The 20,288-nt window shown below is 42.6% G+C and overlaps 3 protein-coding genes across 3 annotated transcripts; 2 read left to right on the forward strand and 1 right to left on the reverse strand.

Annotated features, from left to right (window-relative positions):
• Nucleotides 1-1,524: 1,524 nt before the first annotated feature.
• On the forward strand, nt 1,525-6,583 carry LOC127784483 (UTP--glucose-1-phosphate uridylyltransferase). The gene is made up of 21 exons (XM_052311801.1): nt 1,525-1,683; nt 1,802-1,849; nt 1,933-2,024; nt 2,152-2,242; nt 3,257-3,317; nt 3,407-3,484; nt 3,577-3,627; nt 3,716-3,789; nt 3,904-3,976; nt 4,363-4,420; nt 4,523-4,569; nt 4,645-4,710; nt 4,927-4,959; nt 5,045-5,097; nt 5,172-5,247; nt 5,329-5,385; nt 5,475-5,558; nt 5,638-5,736; nt 5,861-5,965; nt 6,176-6,244; nt 6,352-6,583. Exons 1-21 carry the CDS (start codon nt 1,616-1,618, stop codon nt 6,376-6,378), a joined length of 1,410 nt encoding a protein of 469 aa, XP_052167761.1. The 5' UTR covers nt 1,525-1,615; the 3' UTR covers nt 6,379-6,583.
• Nucleotides 6,584-7,110: 527 nt separating this feature from the next.
• LOC127784484 (nudix hydrolase 23, chloroplastic) lies at nt 7,111-10,256 on the reverse strand. The gene is made up of 7 exons (XM_052311803.1): nt 9,985-10,256; nt 9,200-9,331; nt 8,871-8,947; nt 8,274-8,409; nt 8,047-8,187; nt 7,881-7,939; nt 7,111-7,553 (listed from the first exon to the last, which is right to left on the reverse strand). The coding sequence occupies exons 1-7, from the start codon at nt 10,189-10,191 to the stop codon at nt 7,493-7,495; spliced, it is 813 nt and encodes a 270-aa protein (XP_052167763.1). The 5' UTR covers nt 10,192-10,256; the 3' UTR covers nt 7,111-7,492.
• Nucleotides 10,257-15,329: 5,073 nt separating this feature from the next.
• On the forward strand, nt 15,330-19,504 carry LOC127784567 (nicotinate-nucleotide pyrophosphorylase [carboxylating], chloroplastic). Its single transcript, XM_052311896.1, has 10 exons — nt 15,330-15,659; nt 16,484-16,617; nt 16,718-16,781; nt 16,889-16,971; nt 17,366-17,449; nt 17,550-17,702; nt 17,887-18,063; nt 18,333-18,400; nt 18,633-18,765; nt 18,840-19,504. The coding sequence occupies exons 1-9, from the start codon at nt 15,404-15,406 to the stop codon at nt 18,727-18,729; spliced, it is 1,116 nt and encodes a 371-aa protein (XP_052167856.1). The 5' UTR covers nt 15,330-15,403; the 3' UTR covers nt 18,730-18,765; nt 18,840-19,504.
• Nucleotides 19,505-20,288: the final 784 nt, after the last annotated feature.

Here is a 20,288-nt window from a genome sequence, read left to right on the forward strand (position 1 = left end):
TTGTGTATAAGCATGCTAAAGATTGCATTTCCCAGTCTTGTCAACATTGACAAAAGAATGGCATTTGTGACAAGAAATGCCAATATTGATACTTAAAAGGAAATGAAAAGGACATCCACAACAATTTTTTTCTTTGAAACGAACCGCACGAGACAGTGCGAGATTTCGTATCAAAGAATATAGCAAAGATGAACTGCACCAATATGGGTTCCATGAGTTTGCCGGTCATGTTTAGCAATGACATGGGCCACATGGCCCATCTCTCACCCGGAACAAGAACAAATTCAACCAAGTATCACAGGAGAGAAGGGCAGCAATCTTGTTCTTGTCATCAGCTGGGATCAAGGAAGAAGAGGGCATTGTGCTCAAATGCTTGGAATCTTGGGAATGGAATTGCCACGATAATGTCTATAGGTGAGTACACTTGTCTGAATAATCTTTCACTTTAGTTGATTGTTTGCATCAATCAGACATGATTCTCCACATGAGATTGTGAACAATAATCAACGCCTAAACTCCGCCAACTTCTTGGTTCATCTTGTGCTGTCAGATTAGTATTTTTTCCTCTTGCGACTAAACATAGCTTTCAGATCAGATGCACCGACAGACTGATAACATGTGCTTTGTGCAACCATTATGCAATAATTTAAGTGCAAATTGACAGCTGAGCAAGCGAGGCGAGGATGCCATGTCTGAACTTCAAAGCAGCTCAACCGGGGTACAGTACTTGCTTGCAATGCAAACCTGAAAAGCATCGTAAAATCGAAATTAATTCTTAATGGCGAAAGATCAGTAGCAACAAACACAATGAAAATACAGAAACTTCTCAAAAATTAAGCGATCAGTTATGCAGGGATCACCGAACCGAGGAGCAAGCAGGAAGATGCTTCGGAGAAACAAACCACTGCATCTTCAGAGTTCAGAGAACAAGAGATGACCAGCTCTGTTGCCTCCTGATCGAACTGTGTGGTTTCGTTGAATTCGGGGAGACCGATTTGAGAGTGGCGTGCTGTCCTTCTCTCTGAAATACCTTAACGAACTTTTTAATTCTCATGAGATGTCGTAAGACATTGACAGTATTTCCAAATTAACGCCTAATGTTTCAATTCCAGCACCCAGATTCAGATCACAAATCCAACCACAATACACCAATCTGAATTCGACTTTACTTGCTTTTTCTTCAAAAACAACCAGCTTATAATCATGATTAGAAACAGAAAGAGAGTTAATTACACAGACGGCCACACGAAGCACGCAGCCCAATGACACGCTGTCAGCAACAGACTTGCAACAGCTCGCGCCGTTCCGTCCGTCTGCGATCACGACGCCGACGGTGCCGGCGCCCGCAGCCAAAAGTTAGACGGCGACGGTAACGGCCGTCACCGTCCCCCGCCCTCCACGTGTCCGGGATCCCCCCTAACGCCGTCACGGCCGCGGCACATCCCGGAACATTCCGTCACGGCGTGTGGGCGACGGGACGGAATCCCGCGGCGCCCTATAAGAAACCCGCGCTTGCATTTTCCTCGCACACACACAACGCTCGCACTCCTCTCCTCTCATCTGACATATCTCCTCCCGTCCTTTCGAAGCCTCTCGAATCGCATCGCCGAGCCAGATGGCGGTCGCCGCCGACGTGAAGCTCGAGGGCCTCCGCGCCGCCACCGACAAGCTCGACCAGATCAGGTGCGAGTTCATCCCACTCCACTTCCACTGGATCTACCCGCGGGATCGTTTCGTCCCCATTTTTTTTGTGCTGATTTTTTCTGTGTGTGTGTTTCTTTTGCTGTTGTTTTTGTTGCAGCGAGAACGAGAAGTCCGGGTTCATCAGCCTCGTTTCGCGCTACCTCAGGTGAGATCCCGTAGTGTTTGCTTCGATTGATTTGCTGCTTCCGCGGTGGGTTTTGATGGTGATGGTGGTGGTGGTTTTTGCAGCGGCGAGGCGGAGCAGATCGAGTGGAGTAAGATCCAGACCCCGACCGACGAGGTGGTGGTTCCCTACGACACGCTCTCGGCTGCTCCCGAAGGTACTAGCGTCTCGTTGTGAATTGGGTGATCTGAGATGCTCGTGTGGTGGTTTTTTCCGAACCGATCCGAGGTTCAGTGACTGTGTGTGAACACTGGATCATGTGGTGATGTGTGGATGTGGTGCAGATCTCAACGAGACGAAGAAGCTGCTCGACAAACTCGTCGTGCTCAAGCTCAATGGAGGCCTCGGGACGACCATGGGCTGCACTGGTCCCAAGTGAGCACAATTCCATCCCATCCTGTTTAGAACTTCCAGTTGGATTGATTAGATCGTATATGGCCGTCATGCTATTCATAGCCAGTATAAACTAAGTCTTACAAAGCAAACTAGATTTTCTCCTGCTTGTGGCGTTTACAATGATACTATAGTATGGTTGCCTGCTTTGAGTGATGTTGATATTGTACTTTGTTAATTTGGTAACTATAAGGCTTGCTCACGCATATGCACCAATTTGCCAAAACCATTTCAAAGTTGTTCAGTGTGTTTGATCAGATCGTGGGAAAGTGTGAATTATGTGTTGGTTTTAATGCCACTTGCCCCTTTTTAAATTCTACATGTTATTATATTATATGTATGCTCTTCTGTCTATGTCTCTTAGTGGAGTTCTCAGTGTTAACGATATGGAAGGACTCAATATTGTAAAATTCTTGTTGTTGCTTTCAAGAGCTCTTGCTTTTCTGTGTTGCAGCTCCAAAAAATAGTGTATAGAGTCCTCTGCGTTTAATGTACAGGCACTAATAATGGAGCAAATTTATATTTGCTAGGCATGCTCATTCTCATTGCAACATGCCAACATCCTCAATATGTTGATACAAACATGCAATTCAGTGAAATTGTTTCTCTGATCAGTCTGTTATGTCTTATGGTTCTCTCTTTTCTTTGTTTTAGATCCACAATTACCATCGTAGTTCAGGGCACCATATAGCTTACAAGGATATGCATTATCTGCTTGCTGTGTGGACTGATCTATTGAGTCATCTATGGCATATTAATTTTTAAAGGAGCTGATAGCAACAAGCATTAAGGCTATTGATGATGTCATTGCTGTGTGATTTTGTTTGCCCCAGTTTGCTGTTACTGAACTTCTGTGAGCTTGCACCCTGTTGCACATGAATCTAGTACATATGTTGCAACTTACCGCATTGGGATGATTTGAATCTTATATTTTCTGCTCTACTTTGAGTTTTTTACTGTTTGCAAGCGGTTAACATATCTCACTGTGCCCCTCAGGTCTGTCATTGAAGTCCGCAATGGCTTTACGTTTCTAGACCTTATTGTGATTCAAATTGAGGTACACTTATTTTAACTGACGAGTTTTTGTTGACAAATGGAAATCATATGTTATATAACACATGCCTTACAAGTTTTACCTCTGTGCAGTCCCTGAACAAGAAGTATGGATGCAATGTCCCTTTGCTTCTAATGAACTCATTCAACACTCATGATGACACACAGAAGGTTGTTATTTCTCTTCAATTTTTTTTAGATGTACTAGGATTTTAGTATTTGGGCCAACTTGCATGCTAACGGCTTTTTTTTTTTTTCTGAAGATTGTTGAGAAGTACTCCAACTCCAACATTGAAATTCACACTTTCAACCAGGTATAGAGCTGCTTCTGTGCTATGTTTCTGATTTGTCGCATTTTTGCACCATGGTGATTGTTAATTAACATAATCGTGTTTCATGCAGAGCCAATATCCTCGCATTGTTACTGAAGACTTCTTGCCACTTCCAAGCAAGGGGAAGACTGGCAAGGATGGCTGGTTAGTATTCTCAGATTATTCCAAAATGGCTTTGGTTTATACATTTGACTATAACCACTTATAGTAGCAGATCAAACCTCCCTAAATCTGAATAACCAGTTTTTGAATGTGCAGGTATCCCCCAGGCCATGGTGATGTGTTCCCCTCCTTGAATAACAGTGGAAAACTTGATACCTTGTTGGCACAGGTTAGCTAAAGTGCTTTGACCTTTCATGTTGGAATTGTTGTTAGCATCACTACTTGATTGAAATTGGTTGTAAACATGCGCACATAGTCACGCACCACACTCCAAAGATACAGACACTGAGCTGTGTGATGTGTGCTTATGATTATTCATCACACGGACAGCTTCTTTGTCATTTCACGTTTGGTGAAACTGCATTAATCTTGTTACTTGAGAAAATTAGAGGAATAAAAACAACATGTTTTCCAAAGAAATAGTAACCAAACTATGACATCACCTTTTGGGGCTAACAATCATAAAAAATGAATGCAATACTATGACTAAAAATATGTGAGTTCTTTATTGCATATTGATACTCGTGTGCTTACCTATTTTCCCATTCTTCTCAGGGCAAGGAGTATGTCTTTGTCGCGAACTCGGACAACTTGGGTGCTATTGTTGACATCAGTATCCTAATATGAAGACCAAAATCACATGTTTTTTCCCCTGTTTTATCACTTATTAATGCACTTCATCTTCCATCAGAGTTTGAATCCTTAACCATCACAGAGATCTTAAACCACCTGATCCATAACCAGAACGAGTACTGTATGGAGGTATGCAGCAATAGTTACTATACTATTGTTATTGAATATGCACAACATGAAAATTAACTCCTGTATTTATTCCAGGTTACTCCTAAAACATTGGCTGATGTTAAAGGTGGTACCCTCATCTCTTACGAAGGGAGAGTTCAGGTACTTGTTTGTTCTCAACTTGGTGTCATAATTTAATTGTCTGCTAAGAATTGTATCCAGAAATTACTATGTAACTAGCAAAATGCAATGTTAAAATTGAAACAAACCACTCTATTATCTTGTTCCTATTATTTTCAGTTAGTGTCTGTTCCTGTTAATTCCAGTCATATATATCACTAAGCTTTGAATGGTATCATGTATTTTTTTTGTTTGCAGCTGTTGGAGATTGCTCAAGTCCCTGATGAGCATGTACGTACCCTCCACTATATCGTTTTATTTGGATTAATGAGCGGCAAGTGCTGATGATTATTTTTCTTGTCTTCTTTTTTCCCAGGTGAATGAATTCAAGTCAATTGAGAAGTTCAAGATCTTCAATACCAACAACCTGTAAGGAAGTTATGCTGTCTGTCTATCTGTCTTTGATTAGGAATTTCTCGCTTGCTAACAGCTTCTGGTAACAGGTGGGTGAACTTGAAGGCCATCAAGAGGCTGGTAGAAGCTGAAGCACTTAAGATGGAAATCATTCCTAACCCTAAGGTATGCCATCTATGGTTCTGCGTGTATCTGCCCCGTTCTATTCTGTCCATTGGCATTTACCAAAGCAGTTGGTATTCACAGGAAGTTGATGGTGTGAAAGTTCTGCAACTCGAAACTGCAGCTGGAGCAGCCATTCGGGTATTTAACTCTTCTAGAAACATGATGGGTTGCTGCTCCATTTTTTGTATCATTTAAATGCTGTGCTCTAACACCTTTGCTTTATCTAGTTCTTTGAAAAAGCAATTGGCATTAATGTTCCCCGCTCGAGATTTCTGCCAGTCAAGGCTACATCTGATTTGTTGCTTGTACAGGTATATCTAAATTCCTCACCATGCTTTTGTTGATTTGATGTCATGATTCAGCTGTGCTAAGCTCATTTTCGTACTCCAGTCTGATTTGTACACCTTGGTCGATGGCTTTGTCATCCGCAACCCAGCCAGAACAAACCCATCAAACCCTTCGATTGAGCTTGGACCTGAGTTCAAGAAGGTAAATCAGTTTGTATTCGAAACTTTTAAGGCAGCATTAACTAGAAAAGAAAAGCAAATCAGGAAAGCAGTGACTAGTGAAAGCTGAGTTGTGATCATAACTTTCCTGTTCTGGATGACTATAGGTTGCCAATTTCCTGGCCCGGTTTAAGTCAATCCCCAGCATTGTCGAGCTTGACACCTTGAAGGTCTCTGGTGATGTCTGGTTCGGCTCTGGAGTTACACTCAAGGTAAACCTACTCTAGTGATTTGATGACACTTCTTGAGATACTGTGACGCTATTAAAAAGATGCTGCACCACGTTGTTGTTTGATCATTTTAATCTCTCTTATCTGGAAAGCATGTTTGGTCTCTATTTGCTCAAACCTATTGGAGAGTTGATACCTCTGTTGTTGACAAGTGCCTTCGTGATGCTAACTCATCGCCATTGCCATCTACAGGGTAAGGTGACCATCACCGCCAAGTCAGGGAAGTTGGAGATCCCAGATGGAGCCGTGCTTGAGAACAAGGTAACATACCCATACCTCTTAAATAAACCTGACTTTCGCAACTGCTTAGCTCCCCTTTGTGAATTGTGATGCTCGACCTGACAAAGTGTCCATTGGATAACTTTCAGGACATCAACGGTCCGGAGGATCTTTGAGGCTGCTCACGGAAACCTTCCAGATATATTTAGCTGAGCGTTTTGTAATTGTCGTGTGCATTCGGCAGCCAGGGCTCGATGATCCCATTACAGAATAATTGTAATCATCTTGGCACATCCGTACTTCTGTTTTTTGGTGTGCCAAGGGCGTTGTATTTCATTTACTTAAATGATCTCGTAATACCATAGTTTTGCATGCACTGTAGCTGGGAGCTCGTAGTTTACTGGTAATTCTATTCAGAGTTTACTACTGATTGCCACTTCGTCAGCTTGGCAGTCGATGTGCGACGAGTCGCACATTACGACACGGCCTATTGCGCGGTTGAGCTGAAATTCGCAATCGCAATCTAACCATACTAGTCAGTCTGCCAGCGACCATGGTTTCCTTGTCGCCTGAGCAGGCTGGCAGCTGCTCGTGCTTTCCTCTGCCTCTGTCAACGTCTTCATACCCTGTGGTTGCTGATGCTACATGCCTAGTCCATCCGTAGTTCTGTGTGATTCAGAAGGATATGAGATTGCATAATTCTACATCAATATCTTGATACTTTGTGAATGATACTTCCATGAGATTCAGAAGGGCACAGAACGCATAATTCTGCATCAGTTTGATGATTTGATATTTCATTTCATTCTTGGGCACCCACGGAATGGAAATATGGAGTGAAACCGAGAGACGCTCAGAACGAACGGTCATCTGAGCGGTCGAGCAGCAGGCAGAATGGCAAGAGAGTATAGTAACATGTTGCAGGAAATACTCGCTTTGCAACTGGAATAAACCATCCACATCGAGCAGGATCACTCAATCCAAGCTGTGAAATTCCCAGCATATGCCACGTTACAACCTCTGGTCCTTCCACAAAAATTGAAAAAGAAAAAAAAAGCAACATCTCTAGAAGGCTAAAATAAACACTTCAAGAAACCGAACATTTACAATTCCAACGCCTAGAATCTATTCCAGTGTGGCGAGATGCCATGCAAGGCTTGAACAGAGATTCGACACTCAGACAACAGTTCCAAATCCATGACCGATGCGATCGCTGTGTTGATTATGACTGCTGTATATCCCGAAATTAATCTCATCATGCAACATGATTAGTCACCAGACTTCTCAAGTTCACACAGCCAAGTGGTTGTCAATATCAAAACTGCGAAGATCTGAAGCACCAGTTCCTATCCTGAAACATAGTAACACAAGTTGGATTTTAGGTATAATCGAGATGCCATGAGATTGCTTCCGTTGTAGAACTCCAAGCATGCAAGATAATCCATTTTCTGCTAATTACTAACACACACACACACAAAAAAAAAAAAAACAGAAATGATCTGATAGCAGTTCATAACATGATGGCCAGTTGGCTACGAGACTACAACTAAATTATTGCATGCTTGAAGAGATGGCAGGTAAATCAACTAAAGCAAGATTCTGAGTTTAGCAAACTTGCAAGTTGCAATAGCCATCAGGATTGTCAGACATGGTAATGACAAGTGGGTAGTGGTCGTACCTTTTGTTTATAGTGCAGTAGTGGAATTTGATATTTCCGGACTTGACATCTTCAAGATACTGCAACAACCAAAATTCATCTCATGAGCTTGTGGTGCCAAAATCAGAAGACAAAAAAAAAAAAGAAGAATGAACAGAAAGATTTGAGTATGGGAAGGCGGGTTTACCATCCTCAAGGTGACAATGATCGAAGAAAATGCTAGAGAATCAAATGGTATGTCATCCAAGGTAAAAAGTGCACATTCTAGCGATTCAGGTCCAGGTGAGAAGTTGGGGGTCTTCAATCTTGCTCGGAAAATAATGTAACTCTACTGCATGTCATCATAACAAACAAGATCAACTTAGTAGAGTATTGAGCTATCATGGAGACTCTGACAATGCTAATTTCACTCACTTGGCCAATCAGTGGAATATCCAACTGAGCAAAAGGTGAAAGTATCTCTACATCTGCACAAGCTTCCTCCAATGTTTCCCGGGAGGCTCCTTCCGCTGCAGACTCTCCAACCTCCAAATAACCAGCAGGAAGAGTCCTGTTGATGCAACCTTGATTAGGATTATGGACCAAACAACAAGCACCAAAATTGACTGGGAATGACTGCCTATGCTTTACAAATGACTGGGAAGAGACAAAAGCAATCTCAACATTGTTGCATTAGAAAAATAGGAAAAAGGAACACCGTTTTACATATTAGAATCATATCAGTCACCAGTTGATGTGCTAAACATAAAAAAGAAGTGTATTTAAACTGGATTGGCAAGAGTGAAACAAAAACTAACACTATAATGTAAAGAACTGTACAGTTTTAAACTGAATTGGATACAGCGTGCATGTACTAAATTGATTTTGATTATTATATTCATACTCAAAATAAAGCTTGTACAGTAAAATTGGAGCATGATAAGACTGCCAGTTCTCTAGTATAGTAGTATCACAACACCAGTAAAGTAGAACTGTTTAAGAAAATGCATGGAGTTGATAAAAGTAGCTTACCAAAGGCCATAAGCTGGTTCGATCTTTCTTCTGCAAAGGAGTACTTTGTTATCATGTTCCACAAGACAGCCAACAACCTATCAATATGACATAGGTTAATGGCAAAATGGAAGACGAAAGCCAAGTCATACTATTAAACATATATATGCCTTCAACAAAGATATATGTGTGTAGTAAAAAAAAACAAAGCAGATATGCACAGAAGAACTCCGAAGGAGCTGGAACTCTATTTGAATCAAGCAAGTTACAGTGGCTAAATTCTCAAGTCTAAATGCATATGCATCTTCGAAGATGGTCTTTGGTCCTAAATTTCGTTCTACAGTTCATACCATTTTGGGGTTCTCATAGTGAACTCTTCCACAAGAAGAGCAGACAGCCCTCATCTTTTCATCTCCATCTGGAATAGCCAGTTTTGTCGGGCTTCCACAAGATGGGCAAAAGCGTATCTTTGACTTGGGCACCTGTAGAAGGGAAACTTAGGTGAGATCAAATGTGTATGTAACAACATGACAACTTAACACTTAAATCAGTACAATAACTGGAAATCGATACAACGATGCCATCCAGTGTTACATTTATTATGATAAAACACTAGCTGAATAACCAAGCAAAGAGCCAGGCTAAGCACAAAAGGCCAATTTCCAACACCAATAGTGCAGAAGGCACAGTGCCAACATCGTTTTGACCTTATACACAGCTAATTAGAGCTGGCACAGGAATAGGATTTCCGAGTGGATTGGTTAGCTGATCAATTGCACTCTTTGTTGCTTCCCACTACTGTGCACCCGTACCGTAAAATGTTCAATCTAAATAAAGTCATCAGTGTTCCTGGTTGCTTTATAAAAAGAATTGCACAAGGTAGATGCATGATTCAATCAGAGAACACTGCAATTCTACAAATTGTTCGCAGAGGATGCGATTATAGAGGCTCAGTAAGCGCTCCTCGTTAGGCAATTGGTAAAGGTAATTAGGTCACTGGATTAGAGTCAACGCCCTAGGTGACCACGCACAGCAGCAAAATTCTGGGTGCGGCACCCGCCCAAGCAATCCCAATCTCACTCCCTCAGCTCGATGACTGCAGCGCGGACACGAGATAGAGCGCGCGGGGGCTCACCACGGGGGGAGGCGGCGAGGGGGCGGGGGAGCTGGCGTTGGAGGAGGAGGCCGACGACATGCGTGGCGGGCGGAGCCTACTGGCCGCGGAGGCGGCGCGGGGGAGCGGCGGCGGGTGGCGGAGGAGGAGGCGGTGGAAGCGCGGGGAGAGGCGGGCGGTGTGGTGGTGGCGGTGGAGGAGGAGGTGGTGGGATCTGACGAGGAGCATGGCGATGGTGGATTTTAGTAGTAGGCGAGAGGAGGGGAGGGTTGGTGGGCGGAGCGGAGGAGAGGAGGAGAGATGGAATGGCGAGGACGGCGTCCGTCCGGGCCCGGGTCAGGTCGGCGAGGTGGGGGCCCCGGGGGGTGAGGTGGGTCGGTCGGTCGACACGCATCGCGTCGCCGCCAATGGGGTCGACACGGAGAAAACTATGGTCGGCCTGACGTGGCAGGTTTATCAATGGTTTTTTTTTTTAAGAAAGGACTTCTTTAGTTCCCAAAACAAAATCAATGACACAGTTTACGTGTAAATTGCGAGACAAACTTTTTAAGTCTAATTGCGTTATGATTTAACAATGTAGTGCTACAGTAAACATTTGCTAATGATAGATTAATTAGGTTTAATAAATTCATCTCGCAGTTTTCTGGTGGAATCTTTTTTTTTGTTATTATACTACGTTTAATATTTTAAATGTGTGTCTGTATATCCAATGTGACAATCAAACCTAATTTTTTTCCCAACTAAAACAACATGCGATTACCGGAAGAATCTTTGAATCGGGCAGCCGATCTTTAAAAAAAAATAGATCAGTAAAATATTGCAATTGACCACTAGGGAAACATTGAGTTATATATAGTGAAAAAAAATCATGAAAACATTTAACTTGTACTTGTGAGGGGTAGAAACATTATATCACGTGCGTGGTTGGTCAATAGCAATCAAAACGGATGGAAACCGATCAAGAATTAATGGAAGGGTTAAAAATAAGAGGGAGGTGAACTTTAGGTGCTATTAAATTGAACTTTTGATGCTATAACCAATTTTGCCTAAATTTTATGGCATAGCTAAAAACCAGAGAGACTATTAAGAATTAGAAAACTTACAAATACAACTATAATATATTAGTAATATAACTACATCTTCACTCATAATTATATTACCACACGTAATTGTTATATATAAATAAAATATAATTACATTGTAACTTAAAAAAATATTATCACATGCAATTGTAATATAAAAAAATAATTACATTGTAACCTAGGAAAAAATGGTATCGCTATGCGTTGGCTACTTTTTTTTTCTCTCCACCTGACGTCATCTCAGATCTAATCTAAAAGTGGAAAATTAGTAAGTTTTGCTCTCTGATTTCTGTCGACAGAAATTTAGCTGTTCCGCATGTATAGTCGAGTGTAAAAAACGTACCTAACTAAACGGGTGGCATTAGAAAAAAAAACTAATATGGTGACTTCAGGTTATTTAGCCGGGGCTTTCATCAAACGGGTGGCATTGGCAACGGTGGCCGCGACGTCACCTCCCGGAAGATGGCCAGTGACTTGGCGAGGGCGTCGTGTGCCCTCGCGCGCTCCCGGAGATGGTACAAGGCCTTGTACGCCATTATCAGCACGAGGAAGGCCACGGCGACACACATCACGACCCTGTCGCTGGTGCTGCAGTCGCAGACGATATGTGGTAGAACGACGAGGAGGACGAAGATGGCGATGGCCGCCACGGCGGCCGCCGCCCAGAGCAGCACCCCCCATGCCGGCGACGTGAACCTGAGGACGCTGTCAGCTTCGGCCATGTCGCATACCAGCGTGTGCGCGTCGTCTTCCGACATGCCCGACGCCACCAGCGGCAGGTACTTCTCCATGTACGCCCTCTCGAGCTTGCTGTCGTCCAGCAAGCCCAGCGGCGCCGCCGCCTCCAGCAAGCCCAGCAGCGCCGCCGTCGCCGCCGCGCTCGTCACGGCGCCCGACGCCACCATCTCGTTGTGGCGCGCCGCGCACCAGTCTCTCCTCTTGAAGAAGTGGCTTTGCGGGCCTTGCGGCAGCCATCCGACTTGCAAGTACTTCCAGACGTCGTCGTTGCTGTTGGCCGCGTTTTTCGGTGGCGCCGCCGTGTTCATCATGGCCGACCGGTTTGATGCGCTCTTTCTTTTTAGAAAAAAGAAGAAAAATCACGGCACGAAACCACCAGCAAGCGCAGGTCTGGCTGGCTGGAATCCTGCATCGTATCCGGATTTTATTTCGTCGTTGTACCGATCCGATTCGGATCTGTATTGTATCTGCATCGTATCTGGATGTTGTTTCTGTATTGTTTTTTGGGTTTTTTTATACATAATTTATATTGTTGATTGATATACCACCTTTTTGTTACGAGTGATAGTTATTCAAGATGCATGGTGAAATCAATTAATCAATCAAAAGGCGGTCCTCGCGTGCGGACGCACGCATTATGGTCAAAGATAATCCTTAATTTGAACCGATCGGTTCGTTAATTAAGAGGCTAATCAGTAACGGAATTATCTCCGGATCCGAAACTAATTATCAGGCCGACCGGATTTGGGTTTTCGCTGAATAAAAAGCAAACGACGACGCAGAGAATCAGAGAAAGAAAAAAAAAACGAAGAAGAAGAAGAAGAAGAGCGGCCATGAGCGACCTAGCGGCGGAGAGGCGGTACAAGGAGGAGCACCGGAAGCTGATGGCGTACGGGATGGCGGACGGGTGGGCGTACGGGATGGCGGACGTGTGGGCGCGCGACCTGATGGACAAGGCGACCGAGGCTCGGTGGAGGGTGGACCTGGCGTCGTCGGTGTGGGTGATCCTGCTCTGCGTCGCCGCCTGCCTGGCGCTCGGCGTCGGCTTCCCGCTCGTCGACTTCCTCGTGCTGCCCAGCTCCGAGAACGCCGGCAGGATCTGTTGAGATTATAGGCATATAATGATTTAATCTATTACATAAATAAATCATGACATTACAGATGAAAACTAGCATGAACGCATCATTAGATCTACACATGTAAACTACACAGTATAACATGAACAGATCAAATATGCGCAACATATTGAACACGTACCGAGTTGACGGAAAGACCGGCTGCTTGGTAGAAACTTTTCGCAGGCGTCTACGAAGGCACGAAACACGCGAGCGAAGAGGAAGACGAGCCGTCGCGAACGAACAGGGAGCAGTCGCGCGAAGCGCTTCCCAAAAACCTTATTGCCGCCTTCTCTCGGTGCAGGACGTCGAAGGCAGAGGTTCCGGAGACCTGCTCTCCCGATCGCCGGTGCACGCCGGCGAGCGAGATGGAGTAGTCTACGAGCGACGGCACAGTACAGAGTAGGAGGCAAACCCTAGATTGATTTCGCGTGTGTTGCGTGTAGACGGCGGGTCGATTTATATAGAGAAGGGTCGCTTGATCAGGGCGCCCGCATGATCTCTACTGCGCGTAACCGAACCGGATAAGTCGCGCGTAACTTATCCGGACTCCATGCCGTTTGCACGCACCGGATTTTTCTGAACGTTTCCAAAACAAAAACGAATCCGAATTTGCAGCAAAACAAAACTGCAAAAGGAGACTGCATCTGCGCAAGGGTGAGGAGCCAATTTTTCGGACCATTCGATGCGTACGTCGTGCACGCGCGCCGCCTGCCCGGCGAGGCGAGGCGAGCGAGCGCGCGCGTGTGTTTCCCCTCTTCTCTCCACCACACATGCTTCAAATGGCTAGGAGGGCATCCTCCCTTTTAAGGAGGTCCCCTTCTCCTAGAATAAGCAAGGTGGTACTAAACTCCACATGCATGCCATCTCATGAGGTGGGCTTTTGTGATTTTCCAAAGAATTAATCTTCGAGTGGGCTAAGGCCCATTCATTAATTCCAACAGGATCATCCTGCTCGTGTGGGAGCTCGTCGGCGCCCTGATCATGGCGTACTACGCCTGGAGCCATTACCGGAAGCGCGCGGCGGCGCAGGACGTCCTCGCCAAGGCGCAGGACGTCTTCAACCAGGCTGGGGTGTCGTGGCCACTCCTAGTTTATTGTTTTAAGAAACCCAGTACAAACTTATACCCCGACAATATGGGTCCAATCACAATCAGATTAACTGTACCCTCTGTAGACACCTACAATACGAGTACAGTCACCTCCTCTGTAGCCACCGACAATACGAGTACAATCACCTCCTCTACAATTGTACACCCGCACACCCTCCCACTTTAGCATATGTTGTTCACCCAGTTTGTTATACTTTGTACAGTAGAAGGACATGTTACATAGACGTTGTAGTGACTTAAGTAGCACACTCAAGATCTTAAGTTCAAATCTTCATATGAGCAAAAATTCCTAATCTAAAAAGGCCGCATATATCGGGTTAGATGTAGAGGCCGGGTAAAAAATACCCTTTGAAAAACTATACTATGTACTAATATTACTTTTGGGGAATTTGCTAAAATTATGGTGCCATTTTTCTTACGTAATTTCATTCATTTTTTTTCCTATGTGATTGCGTTGCCAAAAATTATGTATTTGTGTACTTTTAGGGCTCTAAGATTTTTTTTATATGAGGTATTCCTCCATCCTTGGAGGGGCATATACCTCCCTATTATTTTAGTGATACAAATTAAAAAAAAATGAAAATCTTAGAGCCCTAAAACCACACAAATACACAATTTTTGGTAGCGCAATCACATATGAAAAAAATGAATGAAATTATGTAAGAAAAATGGCATGATAATCTTAACAGATTCCCCAAATACTATCCAAATACTATTTTTTTTCCTATGTGATAGCGCTGCCAAAAAAACTCTGTACTAATATTACTTTTATTCAGTTTTTTTATTTCTCTCAAATCAGTCCAATGGTTAAAAATTTGTAAGATATTAGTTGAAGTTTTCTATCAAATGAGGAGTAAGACAGTCACAGTCCCAATTAATTAACGTTGCCTGCACAAACCAAACACGACATATCACACCGCCTCATTTTTACGGCTTAGTGAGGGAGATGACGATTCATCCTTTGAGAACAAAATCACTCGTAATCTTACATATGTAAATAATATTTTTTTAACAAATAATAATAAACAGTAATATAAAAAATATCACTCCACGAATATGCCAGGTAAAATTCTGAGTTCTATAAGTTATAACAAAATGAACAAAACTAAACCGCGGGAAGTTAAATTTTAAGTTGCATGCTGTGAAGTGTGGAGTGATATAATTTATATTTATCTACCTTATCATTTTATTTTCAAACGTTTTAATAACCACTTAGGTGACATAAAAATAAAAATGAGGGGATTTCACTTTTCACTCATTGAGAGCGAAGCTAGCCATCGGCCCCACCAAAAAAAAAATCCACAATACGCGCGGCGGCTTCTTTCCTCTTTCGCTCCCCACACCCTTCTTTTGTCGCGCTGATCCCCAGACGCCGGCGGCTACTGCGTTTGCGATGCCCGCCGCAGCCGCCGCCGCCGCGCCGCCCAATCCCAACGTTCTGCAGCTAGCCCCACGCCTCCGAGGCCTCGTCTCCTTCCCCTCCTCATACTCCTCCTCATCGCCGTTCTCCAACCGCCTCCGCCTCCGCCTCCCCCGCGCCGCCTCCATGTCCGCCGAGGCGCGGGTGCCCGTGGCGCCGCCGGCCCACCCCACCTACGACCTCAAGGCCGTCATCAACCTCGCCCTCTCCGAGGACGCCGGCGACCGAGGTACGCAACGTAGATAGCAGTCGTGTATGCCGTGACACCACAAGCAAATCCTGTTCCTGTAGTGGTGTAGTGTAGTGTAGGCACAATTAAGTACTAACATTTGTTTTTTGGTATTCATTTCTGGTCTGTAAGATCACTTTGTTAAGGCTCTCTTTGTGTAGGCTTATAAGCCAACTTATAAGCTGAAAAGTCTAAGCCTAAACAAACAAACGGCTTATTCATTTGGCTTTTCTAAAGTCATAAGCCACTCTAACACTATTAAGCCAAAAACTAGGTTGGAGAAGCTTTTTTTTGACTTATTTGAGATAGATGTATGACTCCACCACTAAACTTAGCACATTAAATCCACCGGCTTATAAACCATAAAAGCCAATAAGCTGACTTAAAAGTCTAAGCTAATAAGTCTAAGCTTAAACAAAGAGGGCCTAAGTTTCGCGGTGGTCTGTAAATTGCAATCCCATATATGCAATCAATTTGTTTGGGGTACATTTATATCTGTTGTTTTTTCTCTTCAGTTCTTTAACAGTTACTAGCATAGTCATGAACGTAGACACTGCGGTTGTATTAGCAAAATAAGTTTATCATCATTGGAGATTCCTACAAATATGATTAACTCTATTGTAGCTAAAGGAACATATTCAGGTGGGCTGCTCTGCTTTAGCCCTCTGTAGTCTCCTAAATAGTACTAGTAACAATCTAGTATGGTAATGCTACTTAAGTTCTTCTATCTTTGACATTGAACTATTGCTGTGCTTTGAACTTATTTGCAGTTCTCATCTTTCAGTATGAGTCTGACACTCTTGGCATCATATTTACACCTTCAGGGGATGTATCTTGCTTGGCAACCATACCTTCTGACGTGAAAGCTGAAGCCACCTTTATTGCAAAGGAGGATGGTGTTGTCGCTGGAATAAGCCTAGCAGATATGATATTTAAGCAAGTTGATCCATCATTGAAGGTATATCAGCTTCATAGTTTCATTTTGCTGTTTGGCAGGGCATGATTCTGCACATTTCATATATGGCATTGATAATACCATTTTGGGGGCCATTTTACAGGTTGAATGGTTTGAAAGTGATGGAAATTATGTCCATAAGGGATTGCAATTTGGGAGAGTATATGGTATTCTGCCTAAAACAACTTATTGTATTTGGTAGTGCCTAAGTTCTTGAATTGTGTTAACCTGGTAGGTCTAACACACTTTTCACATTTTCATCATTTGTATTTAGGTTGTGCTCGCAACATTATTGTTGCTGAAAGAGTTGTGCTCAATTTCATGCAAAGAATGAGTGGAATTGCTACAATGACAAAGGTGATTGGTGACCTTAGTTGATAGCTAAGATGTTCGTCTTTTTCGCAGATGAAGTGAAACATAGGCAACTGTTTATGGACTTTGGACATGTTTCACTATTCAAACAGCCACTCTAGTTGCTCCTTACATATTTTCCTGATAGGTACATGCATACCACTTTCCAGATTTGATGATAATCAGCCAAGGCTGATTCTCCCGATCTGATTTTTCAGTAAACCACTTTGATGTCTTGCTTTTCCCAGATCAAGTATGATTAAACCTGGTGGGCTGTGTACATATGATTTGGATGTAAAAGCTGGGTTTTAATCTATGTTCTAAAAATTAATATAATTATACCCTGTTGTGTGTTATGTGAGAATGAATTTCATGCAACATACTTTTTTATTACATTCAGGCCATGGCCGACGCTGCTCATCCAGCATGCATACTGGAAACAAGGAAAACAGCTCCAGGTTTACGCCTCGTTGACAAGTGGGCAGTAAGATACCTGTCTCTCTTTTTTTTTTTTGCCACTTTACACTTGTGGCTTATTTTTCATTCCTTCTGTTGCAACTTTAATCGTGCTTGTACAAGCATAGGTACTAATTGGTGGTGGAAAGAATCACAGAATTGGCTTATTTGATATGGTTATGATAAAGGATAATCATATTTCTGTTGCTGGGGGCATAACAAATGCAATGAAATTTGTTGATCGATTCTTGGCGAAGGAAAAGCTTGCACTTCCTGTTGAGGTATCATCTAGTGATTACATATATCACATCTAAACGATGCACTTATGTTTGCATGTGATTCTGTTTTAGCTTTACATTTTTCTCTCCAGGCTCTTTAGTTAGAAATGTGCTTACGTTCTTGTTTAAAAAAAAAGCTAAAATGAGAATGTGCATATGTTGACAGTGATTACATTTTATGAATCAGGTTGAGACAAGAACACTTCAGGAAGTAAAAGATTTATTGGAGTATGCTGCTGAGAACAATACCTCTTTAACTCGTATAATGTTGGATAATATGGTTGTCCCTCTTGGTAACGGTGATATTGATGTATCAATGCTCAAGGATGCCGTGGAGTTGATAAATGGTAGATTTGAGACTGAGGTGTGGCAGGTTTAACTTTGCAAAGCATACATTTCCTGCAGTGTTATTTACATAACATGGGTGGGGGAAGTGACAATTTACTTTTATTGATCCTTATAATCTGATGATGTCTTGAACTGCTGTTATTATTCTATATTGCTTATTTATACTCATTATTAACTTGGGGAATTTAGGGTAAATATGATGTAACGGTAGACTGCAGGGCTTATTGCATAGTGAATTCCCTTGTTTAACTGACGAATTACAATGAAATGTGACTGTTGCTTCAGGCATCTGGAAATGTGACTATTGACACAGTGAAGAAAATTGGAGAAACGGGGGTTACCTATATTTCAAGGTATCGGCATCTTGTTTCTATTAACTGCTACTAATTATTTCCATTTGTCAACTGATATCATGTGCACTGCCTTCTGTTTGAGTTGAGATATGTTTGCTTTTCAGAGCAATTTTGTAATACGACTTTAATTGCCAGCTCTTTGTTTTTGTTTGCTGTTTTACTGTAGAAGAACAACCTGATATCTTGAACTTCCAAATCATTTATTTCAACAATTTCTTGATTTTCTTTTCAGTGGAGCATTAACACATTCTGTAAAGGCACTTGATATATCTCTTAAGATAGACACTGAACTCGCTCTCCAAGTTGGAAGGCGCACAAATCGCGCCTGACTCTACAGAACTAATGTAACCTTGCAAGATCTGCAGGTACGTTTAGTTCCCCATATACAACTTGACCTTTATTTTCCTGCTTCTCTAAGCTAACTCTTTGGAGCCATCAGGGTGTTTCTGTGGCGTGGCTTGCCAGTCTATCAATCCATGCCCTTCTCATCAACTTGTAAGCGTTGAGTGTACAACAAAGAATGTGTTTTCCCATATTTATGGGATATAAACCAACACCACATAATACAGCAAAATAATAACATTACCTTGTAGGCTTGCCTACCGTCCTAGCATTTGTATTTGGTAGAAAAAAACTGCAGATTGCGGCAAGTTATCGAATTTTACTCAGGTATTAATAAGACTTTTTGCACCATGAAAAATTAGCAAGCTGGACACTGTAAATGGGATGTGCGCGGCATTGAACTTGCAGTTCTGCACTTGTGTTTGACCAAACAAACACTATAAAATGGTGATGTTTGTGATCTACAAAAGAAAAGGAAGTCTAACACTTTAGCAGTGCATTCTTTTTCAGATTCCATGTACTCGTATTGAATTCATGTTCTCAATTATAGTATACTAGTATCATTCAACCGTCTTGTCTGCGTACTCGCTCAAGGGGGAAAAATATATAAGGTCAACTTTTTTTTTCCATTAACAACAGCATTCTGTGGTCCTTCTGGACACATGTTAACCTATCGCTACTTTTACCGCATCCATAACTCTTCATGATTTAACCCTTCTGAAGATCGAATTGCATCCACAAACAAGCCTTGCCTGCAGCGAGACATTCAGAATGTTTTGCTCACAGAGTTATTACCACCATCATTATGTTCTATGCAGCTATTAAGAGGGATAAGGGGAAAAAGAAAAAACTTTATATCCGAAAATGCATAACCATGGTGGTGTAGCCCACTGGTTTTGTCAATTTGCTACGTCACGCTCCCCGGAATCGACAAGTGAATTAATCAAAATCAAATCAACTGGAGAAGGTGGCTGTGTACGCCTGTAATAAGTGGGGCTGCGGCTGGAGTAGCCGCTAGTCGGATCCGTTGGTTCAACCAGCGCGATTACGCGAGCTTGAAAGTTGGAAGCCCCAGTGCGGTCGCACTCATGCGCTCAGCGCTCGTAGATGAGTCCGAAATGATATCATTCGTACAGGAACGTTTCTTAAGTTGGCAAGAACTTTTTTTTTCCCTCATATTTATCAATTTAACTATTTAACGATGAACGTGTGTTGACAGAAATTGAGATTCAAATTTTATATATAACTAAAAAATTTATAACGATTGGAAACCATACTTAGGCTGTGTTGGTTGGAAGTGGGTTGGGAATGAATCCTCTTGTACGTAAAACGGAACGACTTATTATTGCATGATCAATTTAAGTATTAATTAAAAAATTCTGAAAATAAATCAATATGAATTTTTAAAGCGATTTTTATATAGATTTTTTTTTAAAAAAAAACTGCATCGTTTAGCAGTGGCTCTGTTTCCGTGGTAAGATTTAGTATAGCATTTGGTTACACTTTATAACTACCATCCTACTACCCTTTTCCTATGCCGTTGGGT

This window comes from Oryza glaberrima, chromosome 9, assembly GCF_000147395.1.
Source record: "Oryza glaberrima chromosome 9, OglaRS2, whole genome shotgun sequence".
In the NCBI taxonomy this organism is placed as follows: domain Eukaryota; kingdom Viridiplantae; phylum Streptophyta; class Magnoliopsida; order Poales; family Poaceae; genus Oryza; species Oryza glaberrima.

Coding starts and splice junctions, on each gene's coding strand:
- LOC127784567 (XM_052311896.1), top strand. CDS start 15,404: ATGCCCGCCGCAGCCGCCGCCGCCGCGCCGCCCAATCCCAACGTTCTG. Junction 15,660..16,483: donor CGAGGACGCCGGCGACCGAG/GTACGCAACGTA, acceptor TTACACCTTCAG/GGGATGTATCTTGCTTGGCA. Junction 16,972..17,365: donor GAATTGCTACAATGACAAAG/GTGATTGGTGAC, acceptor TATTACATTCAG/GCCATGGCCGACGCTGCTCA.
- LOC127784483 (XM_052311801.1), top strand. CDS start 1,616: ATGGCGGTCGCCGCCGACGTGAAGCTCGAGGGCCTCCGCGCCGCCACC. Junction 1,684..1,801: donor GACAAGCTCGACCAGATCAG/GTGCGAGTTCAT, acceptor TTTTTGTTGCAG/CGAGAACGAGAAGTCCGGGT. Junction 5,559..5,637: donor CTGATTTGTTGCTTGTACAG/GTATATCTAAAT, acceptor TTCGTACTCCAG/TCTGATTTGTACACCTTGGT.
- LOC127784484 (XM_052311803.1), bottom strand. CDS start 10,191: ATGCTCCTCGTCAGATCCCACCACCTCCTCCTCCACCGCCACCACCAC. Junction 8,188..8,273: donor ATATTCCACTGATTGGCCAA/GTGAGTGAAATT, acceptor GACATGCAGTAG/AGTTACATTATTTTCCGAGC. Junction 7,940..8,046: donor TCATTGTCACCTTGAGGATG/GTAAACCCGCCT, acceptor TGGTTGTTGCAG/TATCTTGAAGATGTCAAGTC.